We start from the raw sequence: 16,394 nt of genomic DNA on the forward strand, positions 1-16,394 counted from the left end.
GTAGGCCGATCCAGAGGTGGTGTCAATGGCATCAAAGCCTTCAGTAGATCCTAGCACAAACAAATGATTACTAATGAATAAATCAGCAAAGTCGCCTTTGATATAAGTAAGGCACCTGCTACATCTGACTAGACTAACACCTAATTTGTCATTGTATTTGATTGTAACACAACAATGTATGGGTTTAACCCATGGCTTTAAAAACTGGACCGATTCAACTGGGAATCGAGAACAAAATCAGTCCAATAAAAACCCAGAAAACGACAGTTCGACCATGAAAACTGCTGATTCAACGGGTAAAAATTGAGAACTAGACCCATTTTCAGTTCCTTGACCATTCCAGTTTTTAAAACTATTATTTAACTGAAAACAACTTTTTTTGTCAATTACAACAAAACTCTTCAACCCTAACATAATATATTTACCAACCGAGTTGCATATCACAATACATTAACCCATTTTATAAATAGGTTGTATCAATTCCCATTTTATAAATAGGCCGTATTGAGTTGATACGTACATGATTCATTTAACCCGTTTAACAAAGTAGCTATATTGGTTTGACTTGAATTCATTACCAAAAAACTAACCTAATTAACACTAATATTTTCAGTATTTTCAAATGTGCTACATATGTATTCAAACCATAATCTAACGATAATCTAGTATTCAACCTATCATAAAGTGTTTCTCAAAAAAAAAAAAAAAAAAAAAAACCCCCTATCATAAAGTACTAGAATTGTGAATTTTGAGATTCTATAACGATAATCTAGTATTCAACCTATCATAAAGTGTTTCTCAAAAAAAAAAAAAAAAAAAAAAAACCCCCTATCATAAAGTACTAGAATTGTGAATTTTGAGATTCTTCTATCACTTAATTAAAAAATTAAATAAACATGTGACTATCACTTTTGATTTAATGGGAGCATGTCCACACTCAATGCTAAAAAGTAACAATTCATTAAGTAGAAAAAGAAATGTGAGACATGCTCACATTTAGTGCTTATTTTATAATTCAATCGTCATGACAATGGGGAGAGGGACATTGAATGCGCACTCAACTTACCACATTATTCCATATGGATAAAGACTAGCACGAGGAGGGCCTCAGAGGCTTTCTTGAGAGCTCTCTCCATTTAATATATACTCAACACATAAAATCAAGTCACACAATTACATCGTGTAAATTTCCATGATTACACATCTGCATCTTAACACAATTCAAATGGCAACTACACCATGGGGCCACCGGGCACCGTGAAAAAGAGAGAGGATTGGGCGGGGGGGAAGAGGAAGTGGTATTGAGGGATTGGAAGACAGCACTGTTCCGTCACAGTATATAAGTAGTTGTTGCTTCAAATGAAGTCAGTAAAACAACCATGCTTTAGAGAAGTGTCTGTATATACTTATGCATTAGAGCACATTAACACCAGTAAACTATCAATAAAAGGTCCCAAACATGTGCAAGTTTTTATTAGACATGAGGCTAAGTCAACCAGTCAAAAGACTCAAAACAGATAACATTACTTATGAAAGCAACCCCTCAGATGCTCATAAAGAAGAGCAACTACCAGAAATTTGTTAGTAGAGAAAACAAAAACTGCACCTTTGAAGATGTATAATGCAAATCTGAAAGTTAACCAATTCAATCAAACTTAATAATGCCAAAATCAGACTATTATTTACAGGAAGAATCTGAAACGAAAACATGTCTTTTCTTTTAATATTTCCCTACCCTTACACAGATTAAATCTCACAACAAACAACCCACAGAAACAGGAAAAAATCAAGAGAGTGAAGAGGAAAATTGGATCACATAATGCAGGACCAACAGAAAAGTGATACTCACAGAGAGAGAAAAGTTCACCTATAACTTTTTTGTATGGGAAAGTAACCTGTATCTTTGGACAATCAATGTGACTAGCAAGTAGCAAGGCAATCCTTTCAAATTCTATGCAGCTGAAGCCAATATTGTTGATAACACGAAAATCAAAGCACTATGGATGAATGCAAGAAAATGGATAGTGGACCTCAGGGATGGTATGGTGGCAGTCTCTATTTACTCTTTTTTTTTCCAAGGCTTAAAAGAAAAGAGAATGCACAAAGACACTACGCTTTTGAAATGGGCATGATTCCTTCAGAACCAAAATAACCAAACCACAGCCAATCTGTAGCTGCCACTTAAGAAAGGACAAAAAAGAGAGAGAACTCTCATGGGTTGTAACCTTTGCTCAGACCATGATTCAGGCAACAAAAAGGTTGAACATAAGTGAGCTTCTGATTGCTGCTAATCAATAGGAGGATCGAAAATCATCTCCTGCATCATATGAAAAACAGAGCACTCTCAGTATCAAACATGGTACCCTTCATCCATTCACAAAATAAATGGAAGTTTTGTTTCGTTGGGGCAGACCTTATCACAAACAGGACAAGAATCACTTCTTTCCATCCATTCAAGAATGCAAGCAAGGTGAAAATGATGCTCACACTTTGGGGTAATTTTTGGATTCTCATCATCATATTCTGCAGAGAAGAAGAGAAAAATATCCACCCATAAATTCTCTATTTGAAACACAATGGACTGAATGTCACATTATTACCAGCAAAAGAAGATAACACTGCAGCTAGAAAAGCCAAAGCTGCAATGAAAAGGCCTACAACCATATAAAATTTATTTTTTTAAAAATCACAATAAGAACATTACCTTCTAAACAAACGGGACAACCATCTTCTTCCTCCATCGCAGTAAAAACAGCTTCCACTGACTTTGAAAGTTCAACTTCTGAATCCTTTGCAGAGTCAAGATCAATATTGGTTTGCAATTTGCATTCCGATTCCTTAAGATCTTCACATTCTGTTAATGTTTCTTGAGTGTTGCCACCAACTATTTCTTCAACAGAATTGGAATTTGTTGTTTGCACTGCTGCATCACTCTTGTTGCTGCAAATTTCCTGAGTCACTGGAGGAGTTTGAGGACGCCCTAAAGCCACATCATAAGGCATAGGTGTAGGAGGTGGTCTGTAAGTGTCTGGAATCGATGTATCCAGATTTGTATCAACCAGAAGCCCTGAAGAGAGTGCGGAGGCACCACCATGGTGAGATAAGGGCACATGCTCGTCTGATGCTCTTGGGTACTGCAGAAAAAGTTGACTGAGCATGAGTAAGATATATAAGATGAAGAGCAATGATGCGGCCAACATTAGCAGCATGCGATTATACAAATATTTCTGAATAATACAAAGCAAGTATTCCATAGAAGAGCTAATTCCACTATAACAAACCATTTGTTCTCTCAGACTGTCCATAAAATTTCAAGGAGACTAACAGGATAACTGTGCAGTGTTACATTAGCTAGATGTTACCACCGGGTAACCTCCCTCCCCCCTCCCCATCCCCCAAAAAAAAAAAAAAAATTGTTGTGTTGTGGACTTAAATACAAAAGGAAGTAAAATATTTTAGTGTGGATAATGATGATTAGAAAAGACTAGCTCTTTAGAGGTTAGACCTTGGTGTGATGGCAACTGCCTTCCAGCAAAAGTGACACTTTGCGGGTTCAAGTCCAATAATCAGCCTCTCCAAAAAAAATAAGGGGTTAGGCTGTCTACCATTCACATCTCCCAAACTCCACAAAGAGTTGGAGCTTTGTGAACTGGATGTCTGGGTACGACCTTTTAGAAAAGACTAGCTCCTGCTGGAGTCAATCTACATAGGGCTACAGGGCTGAGCTTTTGCTAAAGATACCTCAGTAATCTTCCAGTGTGACCACAAAGTGAATAGGTCATAATTGAGCATTTGAATTACTTCAACTATCTCACAAAACACACACACAAACACCATCAACAACTAAACTAGATTAATATAAGTAATCTTAGCCTGGGAAAAAGGACAGTTATTATCATATTGCAACCTAGCTTATTCACAATCTAAAAATAGAAACAAATTTTATATATATAGGCAATAGAATTATGTATGCAAAACATGAGCAATGTGGAGAAGAAAAGCATCTTATGCTAGGAAAATATTAAACTGACATAATAATACTCCACCGTATTATTCAGTTCAGCTGCCCTGGAAGAACAGCAGCAGCAACCTCCCATCTCCTTTAATTTATCTCGACTCTCCACCTAAAATTATCAGCATTTGGTGCAGCATGTCCCCTTCTGTGACACTAAAAAATGACACATTCTATTATTAGATAAGAGATAAGAAATTATAAATATTAGGTTTTATACAGCTACAGGATCTCTCCTATACAACATGTGCACTAGTCAACACAAGCTTAAAACTGCAAGTAACTCAAGCTCATATGGAACACAAAATGTGAAATAGCAACTATCTATAAGGCAAAATAATAACCAGTTTCATGGTATCTATTACAAAATAATCACAATAACAAATTCTAATAGAATAGAGATCAAAGCACATTAAGGACAACCCCAGCTAAGCTAGGCATTCCAACCACACAACAGAGCTAACCCATTAAGCTAGGAACTTCATTTATTAAAACCGAACCACCGCGAGTATCAGAACCCATGTTGGCAAAATATTCAAAAATGCCAAAATCAGCACCAAAACTCTCCATACCTATCCCTTCCCATTGAAAAGTACCACATAATTCACAAACCCAACAACCAAATCACTATTTACCATACAAAAAATCTTCACACAAAACAATTAATATATATATATATATATATATAAAACCCGAACCCTTCACCTACAATAATAATTCACAAACCCAACAACCAAATCACTATTTACCATACAAAAAATCTTCACACAAAACAATTAATATATATATATATATATATATAAAACCCGAACCCTTCACCTACAATACCACCAATAATTCATTTCAAACCTCAAACCCCTCCATTCCTCTCCAACACCATTACCTAAGTTTGCGAAAATAGAATTGCAAACTTCCTCTAGCTTACCAATCATGCAAACTCAGAAAAAACAATCCAATTATCACACAAACCTAATTCTAACAACTCCCCGATCCATAATTTCACATAAAACTCTTAATCACAAGCTGATCACTGAAATAAACACACAATCATATTGAAATTTTCGTATTAACAGAACGCAGAAATTGAAAAAACAAAAAACAAAACGAAAACCAAAAGAGCATACGAAACAACCAGCTCAAACTCAAGGTCCATAAGACACACGCCAATACATGTATAGGAAATGAGAAACGAAGGATCACAAAAGAACATGTAAGCCGAAAAGCCAAAATCACAGTCCACGAGCACAAAAAACAAACAAACAAACAAACAAACCCTAAGAGAAGGTGATAAGAACGAATACATTTGAAAGCGAGAAGTGACGGATTTGGATTTCGGTGGGGACAAATTTGAGACTGTTATTGGGAATTTTTTTCTTTTTTGGGAAAAAGGGGGGAGTGATGGAAATAGTTTTACCTTTTACGATTGGGAATTGGAATTTGGAAATTTCCAGGAATTGGTGGGAGTGAGGGTTATAGTGCAAAAGATAGAGAGAGAGAGAGCTTTGGCTCTATTTTTCTTCTTCTTCTTTTTATGTGTTTGTCTGGGAGAGTGTGTGTGTATTTGGGGTTGGGACAAAGGTGGGGATGGGTTTCGTGTGAGAAAAGAAAAAGGATATGGACACAAAATTTTTATAATATTTTTATAACAAATTTTAAATAATAGATTGTTGTTAATTGTTATTATTGGAAAAGAAAAAAATTTTAGTGTTAAGTTCAAATTTGAACTAATAACAATTAATTACTTATAATTTATTATAAAAATGTTGTAAAAATATTGTGAACATAGCAATTTTGCACAACAAATGAGAACTGGGAAAATAAATTAATAAATAAATAAATATATTATATTAATTTGCGGGAATTGTATCTGAGGATTTGTTGCACGCGCTGGGCGGTGGGAGAGATAGGAGTACTTGCTATATTTGGTAGGCCACGTGGGGTTATACTCAGTCTACTTATTCGACGTGTGCCCTTTATAAAATTAAATTAAAAATATGAAAAATGAGATCAAGTGGTTGAATTATCAGAAAAAACAAAAAAGAAAAAAAAAAGTGTAAAGTGATTTTTTTTTTTTTTTTGAAAAAATGTAAAGTGATAGTCTGGAATAGTGTTTGGTATTCCAAAGTTTTCGATAGTTAAATGTGCAATAAAAAGATAAATGTTAGCTTATTTTAAAAAATTACTAATATAATTTTATTAAATTTTTAAAAAAGAATTGCAACTCATAAAAAAAAAAATTGACAACAAACAAAAAGGCAAAAAAAGCTTTTGCCAAATGGACACCACTTTATTGGTAAAGCTGGTGAAAGGTGCTAATGTTATGAAAATTGGAAACTCATTTTTACTTAAAAAACTATAGTTCAAATGAATAACTTCAACATTTTTTTTCCCCACACATGTGATTGTGAGGTGATAGGTTGTGATGAGTGTATAATATAAATGTTATAAACTATAATCTCAGGTGAAAGTGATGTTGCATTAATCATAATTTGTCAATCTAAAAGTTTGAATGTTATTAAATTTATTGTGTTTATAACAATTCTCTTAATAGTTAATAGGACATTTTTTTTTTTTGAGAAGCTAGTTAATAGGACATTTAATTTGTCAAATACTCTTTTTTTCTTAATTTAACATTTAAAACCAATTATCAATGGGCCGTTTGGTAACGTTGTTCTAATAATATTATTTGTATTTTTTGAAAATACATGTAAATGAAAAAATGTTTGGAAATACGTGTAATGTTATTTAAACATAGAAAAATGTTGTTTAAAATGGACTTGGTTTAAGTCCAGTGCATCTAATGCACTAGACCCGATCAGATGGTGACACGTGTTCAAAAGTAGATACATATCATCATCTCAACAGGTTCAATTACTAGATACCAGACCTAAGCTTGACCCATTTAAAATATACTACTAAACAGCCTATTGTCCCTCGAAATCATAAAAACGGATGAGTCTAAAAGCTTTTAGAGTGCTTGACTACTTCTCATCTCTACAAAATAATATTTAATGACAATTTTATGGAACTTGTTTCTCACAACATGTGTGAATCTTATATATATCTTATATATATATATATATATATTTATATATGATTCCTGCATACTATGATAGGATGATCTCATGAAATCGTCTCATAATATACTCTCTCTATCTCTGCATCCCATAGTATTTATTAGGAAGAATTTCTAGAGCGGCCCCAAACTTAATATCCTTGTAAAGATGGACATTTTTGGATTTACAATAAATTGGAGACAGAAAATTGGATTTACAATAAATTGGATTTACTCCTATGTTCTATCACTACTAAGATTATGAAAAAAAAAAACTTTGTCAATAGTATTACTCTATTACTCTTCTGTTTAGTCTGCAATAATAGAGTCGTCTGAATTAAAATAACTACGTGATCTATGACATCTTAGGATAAAATTCTGACTATACAAATATTCTAATGCTTTCGATTTAATATTATTATATCATAGATATTAGACATTACATTTGATTTGATTGATCAAGAGAAAGAGGAAAAACAAAAACTGAAGTGAAAGCCCACCAGAAGTTCGTGGTCCCTCTATGACTTGTTTTCCTTTGTTGTGAATTTTAGTTTCTTCATTTGACTTATTTAAACCTCATGTCATGTTCATCGACTAAATTAATATTTTTAAATAGATAATAATGATCCTTCATACATGTCAACAACCCTTGAATATGTATGGGACCCTATATTACATGGATTCATATTATAAAGTTAAAAAAAAAAATATATATATATATATATATGTATGTATATTATCTATAGGCAAAAGAAATTCATTATCATTGCGTTGCCACCAATTGAAGTGGGTTAGCTAAAACTCAACCAAAATGGTCCATTAGCAAAGTGGGACAGGCAAGGATAAAATTATATGAAGATGAAGTGCCAATCCAACTCAATGATTGTTTCTCACTTTTCTATAATCACAATATTACATTGCCAAAAGTTAGTGGATATATAATAGGAAAATACCAAGGGAATTGATCATGGATCAAGGCCGAAACAACTTCAAATATGCTGAAGTATTGGTATATTTACTCAAAGAAAAAATTTCAATGGTAATTTTGTGTAATTGATCACACAATCTGACCTCAAACAAAAACAATAGATACATGCAGAAATGAAGGAAATAGCACAAGAAAATGAACGGTTTTATACTTTTACTGGCCTTTGAGCACTCGCGCTAATTGGCTTTTCTATTTTTTTGGATAAAGGTTAATAATTTGCATCTATTATAATTTAGAAGTATACACGCGCGTGTTTATTGGCTCTTCTATTTTTTTGGATAAAAATTAATAATTTGCATTTATTATAATTTATGAAAAAGAAATAAAAAAATAATAAAATTTAAAGATAAGCAATAACTGTAATTTTTTTTTTTTTGAACGTGAAGGGAAAAAATATCCTAAATTTTAGGAATTCTCTTTTTGAATACAAAATGAAATTTGTTATTTGACATTTATGACCCTATTTCTAAATGAAGTTATCCTTCTGTAGGGATAAAGGCTCAAAAATGGTATATTGGCCTTGAGCCTTGGTTGAGGACGTTGGATGGTCCGAGGACAGATAAACAGTAGTAAGGGTGTTAAGCTTAGAAGTCCATGAGTAAGATATAAGAAGAAAGGCTGGGAAGGTAGTCTGAGGAGGAGTATCTCCTCGGATGAACAAAGCACAGATCAAAGGTATATCATGTCGATCAAAGTGACCTTCTAGGAGGTTCTACTAATAGAGATGTGTATTATAAACGTACAAGAGGGGAGGAGGCTCAGAGGTATCTAAGAAAAAGCTGTTGTCACCGCATTGAATGCTTTGCAGCTAACTTTCTGGCCGCATTTATGTGGAGAAGACCCCTAAACAATGATGCCTAGGCTATCCAACTCATAGAAGGCCAGAAGGGATGTCTGATGGGATAGACACTTGAGTAATAACCTGGATGATCAACAAATGGAGGACCAAGATCGATTAAGGGGGGATATATAATGTAAGGAACCCCTGAGGGAAAGGGGGATTGGAAAATTAAGAAGAGAAACACTGTAGCAATCAGGAATTAAACTTGTAATCCAGCTTCAAAATCAGTATATAAGAACCAATCTCCTCGAACATTGTCGAGGACATTTTTTCCTTAGTGTAAATTTGTTATCTTCATTCCTTTGTCATCAAGATCTACTTACTTGTTGATTAATTCTCTAAAGCCCAGTTTTCCAAACCCATTCTTTACAAATTTATTATTTTGGATTTTTTGAGCCTAAGTCCATCTACCTTTTGAGCTAGGAGTTCAAATCAGGTCCTTACAATTGGCGCCGAGCTTCATCTGCCATCATTTAAATGTTAACCCATCTGTCGTCTCCAAGAAGCAACCACATCGGCACTCATCCAAGGATCACTCTGATGCTATCAGAGATGAGGTGAAGAAGCTCAAGCAAGCAGAGGCTATTAAGGAGGTTTTTTCTACCCTAAGTGGCTGGCCAATACCGTAGTGGTGAAGAAAAAAAGTGGGAAGTGGCGAGTGTGTGTGAACTTCACAGATCTAAATAAATCCTACCCAAAGGATCCCTTCCCTATGCCTAGGATAGACCAACTGATGGATGCAACCATAGGTCATCCTCAGATGAGCTTCTTAGATGCCTTTCAAGGATACCACCAAATGCCACTAACCCTAGGTAATCAAGAAAAGACAGCTTTTGTTACCCCCATTGGGAACTACCACTACAAAGTGATGCCCCTTGTTTTGAAAAATGTAAGGTCTACCTATCAAAGGATGATGACCAAAATGTTTGAACCACAGTTGGGTAAGAGTATTGAGGTCTATATAGACGATATGGTGGTGAAGAGTAAGGTGGTGTCCGAGCATGTAGGAGACCTCGGGAACATTTTTAAAATTCTAAGGAAACACAAATTGCGACTCAATGCTTCTAAATGTTCTTTCGGGGTCGGATCAGGGAAGTTTTTGGGGTACATGGTTACACATTGCGGAATTGTAGTTAACCCCAACCAGATTAAGGCAATCAACAGTTTACAACCACCTCGGAATCTCAAGGAGGTCCAAAAGCTGACCAGAATGACTGCTGCTTTGAGCTGGTTCATCTCTTGGTCAGCGGATTGGTGCAGACCCTTCTTCTTGTTGATGAATAAATGGAAAGGATTTGAGTGGATCGAGGAGTGTGCTTTAGCATTCCAGCAACTTAAGGATTATCTTTCTCGGTCGCCTATCATGTCCAGTCCTGAGACAGATGAGGTCCTATTTGCGCCCCTCATACTGTAAGCTTGGTTTTGATACAAGTTGATAGCAGCATACAAAGGCCAGTTTATTATGTGAGCAAGTCACTACATGAGGCCGAGATCCGTTATCTGCCACTAGAGAAAGCCATTTTAGCGGTGGTACATGCTACACGTAAATTCTCTCATTACTTCCAAGTACACACAGTAGTTGTCCTAACTCAGCTCCCGCTCAGAGCTCTACTCCAAAGTGCTGATTACATGAGAAGGATTACTAAATGGGACACAATCCTAGGAGCTTTTGACATTAAATACATACCTTGTACCTCTATCAAGGGCCAAGTCCTCACGAATCTAATAGCCGAGTTCGTTGAATCCCCATTGGAAGTAGAAGCAGAGAAGCACAGCATGGAAGGAAAATCGATTGACATGATCTCCCAATAAGATCCCTTACCCTGGAAAGTATACGTTGATGGTGCAGCAAATCAAAAGGGATCCGGAGTGGGGCTGGTTCTAATATCCCCCAAAAAGATTACTATTGAGAAATTATTGAGGCTGGACTTCTTGGCCACAAATAACGAAGCTGAATATAAGGCTTTACTGATGAAAATGGCCATAGTCTAGAGAATGGGCGGAAAGGCAATAAAGATGTTTTCGGACTCAAAATTAGTCATTGGCCAAGTGAAAGGAGAGTTTGAAGCGAGAGACAAAAGAATGCAAGGGTACTTGAGTCAAGATAGACATTTACAATCAGGGTTTGAATCTTTCAACATATTGCATATCCCTAGAAGTGGAAACATGCATGTTATTTCCCTAGCCACACTTACAACCTTCTCGGCGTAGAGCCTGCCTCAAATCATCCTTGCGAAGGACTTGTACAAGCCCACAGAGGTGAGAAGTGAGGTGGTCCAGGTTCACCAGGTTAGAGTAGGTCCTAGCTGGATGGATCCCATGGTCCTATTCTTGAATGAGGAAATCCTTCCCAAGGAGAAGTCAGAAGTTGACAAGGTACGAAGAAAGGCTCTTCGGTTCTGGCTGTCCAATGACCAAAAATTATATAAACGCTCATTTTTCGGGCCATATCTGCTATGCATACACCCCGAGGTAACAAAATTACTCCTTGAGGGGTTACATAAGGGGACTTGTGGCAGCCACACTAGAGGTAGATCCTTGTCGCACAGAGTCATCACTCAAGGCTATTGGTGGCTAAACATGTAGAAAAAAGCACAAGAATATGTAAAGAAGTGCGATTAGTGCCAAAAATTTGCACCAAACATATACCAGCCAGGAGGAGTCCTTAATCCTCTGTCCAACCCTTGGCCATTCACTCAATGGGGCTTAGACATTATAGGCCATTTCCCCAAGGCAGTAGGAAATAAGAGATACTTACTGGTTGACACAGACTATTTCACCAAGTGGATTGAGGCTGAATCCTTGGCGAATATCAGAGATGCATATGCTAAGAAATTTGTTTGGAGGAACATCATCACTCGGTTTGGGGTCCCTCATACCCTTATTTCGGATAATGGCCTTCAATTCGATAGCAAAGCCTTCAGGCAATACTATTGTGGTCTTAGAATTACGAATAGATACTTCACCCCAGCTTATCCCCAAGAGAATGGACAAGCCAAGATTGTTAACAAGGTCATAGTGAACGGACTCAAGAAAAGGTTGGACGATACGAAAGGAAAGTGGGTGGAAGAACTGTCACATGTCCTGTGGACGTACCGAACCACACCTCGCAGGTCAACAGGAGAGACTTCTTTCTCGATGACTTATGGAACCGAAGCTATTACCCAGTTAGAGACTGGCTTCCCGATGCTGAGAACAAATTCTTTCAATTCGAGCAATAACAACAGATTGTTAGAAAAAAGCTTAGACTTGATTGAAAAAATGAGAGAAAATGCAATGATCCAATTGGCATATTACCAACACAAGCCAAGTAAGGTTATGATGCCAATATGAAACTGAGACCGTTAGCACCTGGTGACTTGATGTTGAGAAAGGTTCTAAGTACTGTAAAGAACCCAGCATGGGGAAAGTTGGGGTCTAATTGGGAAGGGCCATACTGCATCACTTTGGTGCCTGGTATAGGAGCATATTTCCTCAAAGACATAGATGAATATGTAATACCATGACCTTGGAATGTAAACAACCTAAAAATATATTATTATTAATGAAAGTTTCCTTTTTTCATATGCTTATTTATTGTGTAAATATATTGTACTTCCCATCATTATCTTTCTAAGTATTTAAATAGAACCTTACTCATGCCTGGCTCCTCGAACCAAATGCTTTGGGGAAATTAACACTTTACGTCATCTTTCTAAGTGTTTAAACAGAATCTTAGTCATGCCTAACTCCTCGGACCACATGCTTTGGGGAAATTAACACTTTATGACATCATTCTAAGTGTTTATATAAAACCTTAGTCATGCCTGGCTCCTCGGACCATATGCTTTGGGGAAATTAACACTCTACGACATCATTCTAAGTGTTTAAACAGAATCTTAGTCATGCTTGGATCCTCGGATCACGTGCTTTGGGAAAATTAACACTCTATGACATCCTTCTAAGTGTTTAAACAGAACCTTAGTTATGCCTGGATCCTCAGATCACATGCTTTGAAAAAATTAACACTCTATGACATCTTTCTAAGTGTTTAAACAGAACCTTAGTCATGTTTGGATCCTTGGACCACAAGCTTTGGGGAAATTAACATTCTATGACATCTTTCTAAATGTTTAAACAGAACATTAGTCATGCCTGGCCCCTCAGACCACATGTTTTGAGGAAATTAACACTCTATGACATCTTTCTAAATGTTTAAATAGAACCTTAGTCATACTTGGCTCCTCGGACTATATGCTTTAGAAAGACATGATACTAGTCTAACAATGTCAGATCGGGACTTGAGATAAAATCCTACACTTTTGAGGGAATGTCATTCATACATGTGAATGACGTCATGCCATGTGAGCCTTAAATTCATCTGCTCATTCAAAGCATCTACACTCCCTAAAACTCTAAACAGGTTGAGGACGCACTAGTGGGGACACAGTCTGTGGTTGATTAGGTAATCTCTAGTTATCCTACCCATTGAAAGTGTCATTCCTCTCTCTGTGAAGGTGATAATAGGAATGACAACTTCACCTTCTCTTCTATCTGTAAAAATTTGGTCTGGGGCACAATATTGCAGGGCTACTCCCTGTGGGATATGATACTTAGCCCTAAAACCCTCCATGGCGACGGGGGAATTTACTAGGTGCTTAAACCTACCCATTTGGTCAAACTAAAGGGAAATGGATGAAGTTTTTGAGAAAATGAGATGAAGAATGGAAGGCCGGGAAGATTGGCCGAGGAGAATGGATCGTAGGAAAGGAGAAACTTATGAGAATTGGTGCAAGCAGTACCTCTAGTACTTCTTAAAAGTTTGAAATTCTTAAAGAAAAAGGCTTGGAGACCTTGGAAGTTTGAGAAGTCTTGAAGGTTTGAGAGCTAGGAGTATCTGGAGAGCTTGAAGACTTATGAAAATGAAGAGAAATGCTTTCCCCGGGTGCCTTATATAGGGGGTGGAATTAAGTGGGAGTAATCCCACCTAAAATTCGAGGAGAAATGTCAACCGTAGGATCTACGTTCCACCGTTGGATACGGGGAACAAAGAGTTGCCTGGAGCAATTAATGACGCATCGCTGGCTTCAAAACGTCAATGACAGTTATAGGGCACATAAAACGGTACTCCTACATGTGTAAGCCAAGGAAATGAATGGTCTTGACTTTTATAAATCAAAACTCCACTTTTTCTCCTTGGATAAGAGGGAAAACCCATAACTTTGAGGGGCTATTGTAGGGATAAGGGCCTAAAAATCGTATATTGAGCCTTAGGCCTTGGCTGAGGACGTTGGATGGTCCAAGGATGGATAAACAGTAGTGGGGGTGTTAAGCTCAGAACCTTATGAGTAAGATACAAGCAAAAAGGCCGGAAAGGTGGTCCGAGGAGGAGTATCTCCTCGGATGAACAAAGCACAGATCAATGGTATATCATGTTGATCAGAGTGACCTTCCAGGAGGTTTTACTGATAGGGATGTGTATTATAAATGTACAAGAGGTGAGGAGGCTCAAAGGTATCTAAGAAAAAGTTATTGCCACCGCATTAAATGCTTTGCAGCTAACTTTCTGGCTGCATTTATGTGGAGAAAACCCCTGAACAGTGATGCCTAGGCTATCCCAACTCACAGAAGGCCAGAGGGGATATTCGATGGGACAGACACTCGAGTAATAACCTAGATAATCAAAAAATGGAGGGCCAAGATCAATCAAGGGGGGATATATAATATAAGGAACCCCTGAGGGAAAGGGGAACCAAAAAATTAAGAAGAGAAACACTGTAGCAATCAGGAATTAAACTTGTAATCCAGCTTTGAAATCAATATATAAGAACCAATCTCCTCGAACATTACCAAGGACATTTTTTCCTTAGTTTAAATTTGTTATCTTCATTCCTTTGTCATCAAGATCTATTTACTTGTTGATTAATTCTCTAAAACCCAGTTTTCCAAACCCATTCTTTACAAATTTATTGTTTTAGGCTTTTTGGGCCTAAGTCCATCTACCTTTTGGGTTAGGAGTTCAAATCAAGTCCTTACAATTGGCGCCGAGCTTCATCTACCATCATTTAAATGTTAACCCATCTGTCATCCCCAAGAATCAACCACCTCGGTGCTCGTCTAAGGATCACTCTGATGCTGTTAGAAATGAGGTGAAGAAGCTCAAGTAGGTAGGGGCTATCAAGGAGGTTTTCTACCCTGAATGGCTGGCCAATACCATAATGGTGAAGAAGAAAAGTAAGAAGTGGCGAGCGTGTGTGGACTTCACAAATCTAAATAAAGCTTGTCATGCTTGGTTGTCCTGTAGAGTTAAGTTCAAGAAGGGAACTGCTCTTCCCACCGTAAGGGAAAAGAGATTGCCTCCGATGAACCTGCCACCAAAAACATAGGCGAAGAGGCTCCTCACTCTGAATTGGAGTGCTCCGATGAGGAAGAAGGGCACCGCCATCCAGATAGTGTATGCGCTCCTCTCATTGATCCTTGGTACGATACCTATGCCCATTTCCCAAGAGTGTCTGGTGAGTACTTGCCTCCGCCGTCGGGTCATGTATGGCTTTCCATTTACCGTCGCAACACGGAGGTGTCTTGGCCTTTGTTGGCTTCTTTGATCCCCGATCTCGTCATTCGCCAAGGTACTTTACCCCCCTACCCATTCTCTTCGAATTTGGGTCAGGTACTTCTTTGGGTTGCAAAGAATGGGTTGACGACGAGTTGTCCGATAAAGGTTTCATGGCAGCGTTACAGTTGGCTGGCATGTTGAAGGCCACCGTCTCATCACATTGCTTGTCCAACTATAAGGACTTGTTCAATCTCCGCCATTTGGTCCGTCGATGGTGCACTGTTATTCACACCTTCTTTCTTTCCTATGGCGAGATCACCGTGACCTTGGAGGACGTGGCAAACCAACTACTATTGCCCATTTTTGGTGATGTTGACCTCGGTGCTTTAGAACTCTCACTGGAGGAGGAGACCAAGTTAAGACTGTTAAGTAAGGGGATGAATGGCAATGCAAAGTTGTCACATTGGGTTGGGGCTTTTTCCAAGGCTTTTATTACTACTCGTCGTGCGGCCTTCATCACATTTTGGCTCCATAAATTCATCTTTGGCTCTTATCCTCATTATGCTGTGAAACCTTTGTATTTTTTATTACCTATCAAGATATCTACCAGGGTGAGTTTGCCGTTGGCCCCCCATATTTCTAGGTCATCTGTATGTGAAATTAGACATTTTGCAAAGTGATGAGAAGCAGGTGGGTTCTTGCCATATAGTTACTTCTTCTAACCATAGCACCATTTTGCAGCATTTGTTATGGGAACATTGTGCTAGGCATTTGGCAAAGTGTAGGCCGGTCCATTTTGCCAAGGAGAGGTATCATTCATGTTCGAAGGTTATTACTGATTTTTGTCGTCAGTTTGCATCTGATTTTTCGTTGGGTTGGATTGAAGCCATTTGGGCATCTTGCTGTTGAGTTCTTTGACAAGGGAGTTGGTTTTTGTTGGAGAGCATATAGAAATTTAGGTAC

The 16,394-nt window shown here is 37.4% G+C and overlaps 1 protein-coding gene across 4 annotated transcripts; it reads right to left on the reverse strand.

The window, feature by feature from the left end:
• Window positions 1-1,636: 1,636 nt before the first annotated feature.
• Window positions 1,637-5,570, reverse strand: LOC111986066 (probable E3 ubiquitin-protein ligase RHB1A). 4 transcript variants are annotated; one of them, XM_024017707.2, is made up of 5 exons: window positions 5,314-5,570; window positions 4,047-4,168; window positions 2,705-3,134; window positions 2,414-2,523; window positions 1,637-2,317 (listed from the first exon to the last, which is right to left on the reverse strand). In XM_024017707.2, the coding sequence occupies exons 2-5, from the start codon at window positions 4,095-4,097 to the stop codon at window positions 2,288-2,290; spliced, it is 621 nt and encodes a 206-aa protein (XP_023873475.1). In that variant the 5' UTR covers window positions 4,098-4,168; window positions 5,314-5,570; the 3' UTR covers window positions 1,637-2,287. The 4 variants fall into 4 exon arrangements, with proteins under 4 accessions (XP_023873475.1, XP_023873474.1, XP_023873471.1 ...); XM_024017706.2 differs by having other exon boundaries at window positions 4,032-4,168; window positions 5,427-5,568; XM_024017703.2 differs by having other exon boundaries at window positions 4,032-4,168; window positions 5,314-5,568.
• Between the last annotated feature and the right edge of the window lie 10,824 nt (window positions 5,571-16,394).

This window comes from Quercus suber, unplaced genomic scaffold (genome assembly GCF_002906115.3).
Source record: "Quercus suber isolate HL8 unplaced genomic scaffold, Cork oak 2.0 scaffold_365, whole genome shotgun sequence".
Taxonomy (NCBI): Eukaryota; Viridiplantae; Streptophyta; class Magnoliopsida; order Fagales; family Fagaceae; genus Quercus; species Quercus suber.

Coding starts and splice junctions, on each gene's coding strand:
- LOC111986066 (XM_024017706.2), bottom strand. CDS start 4,097: ATGGGAGGTTGCTGCTGCTGTTCTTCCAGGGCAGCTGAACTGAATAAT. Junction 3,135..4,031: donor ATACGGTGGAGTATTATTAT/GTCAGTTTAATA, acceptor CTTTTTCTGCAG/TACCCAAGAGCATCAGACGA. Junction 2,318..2,413: donor CTTGTCCTGTTTGTGATAAG/GTCTGCCCCAAC, acceptor CATATGATGCAG/GAGATGATTTTCGATCCTCC.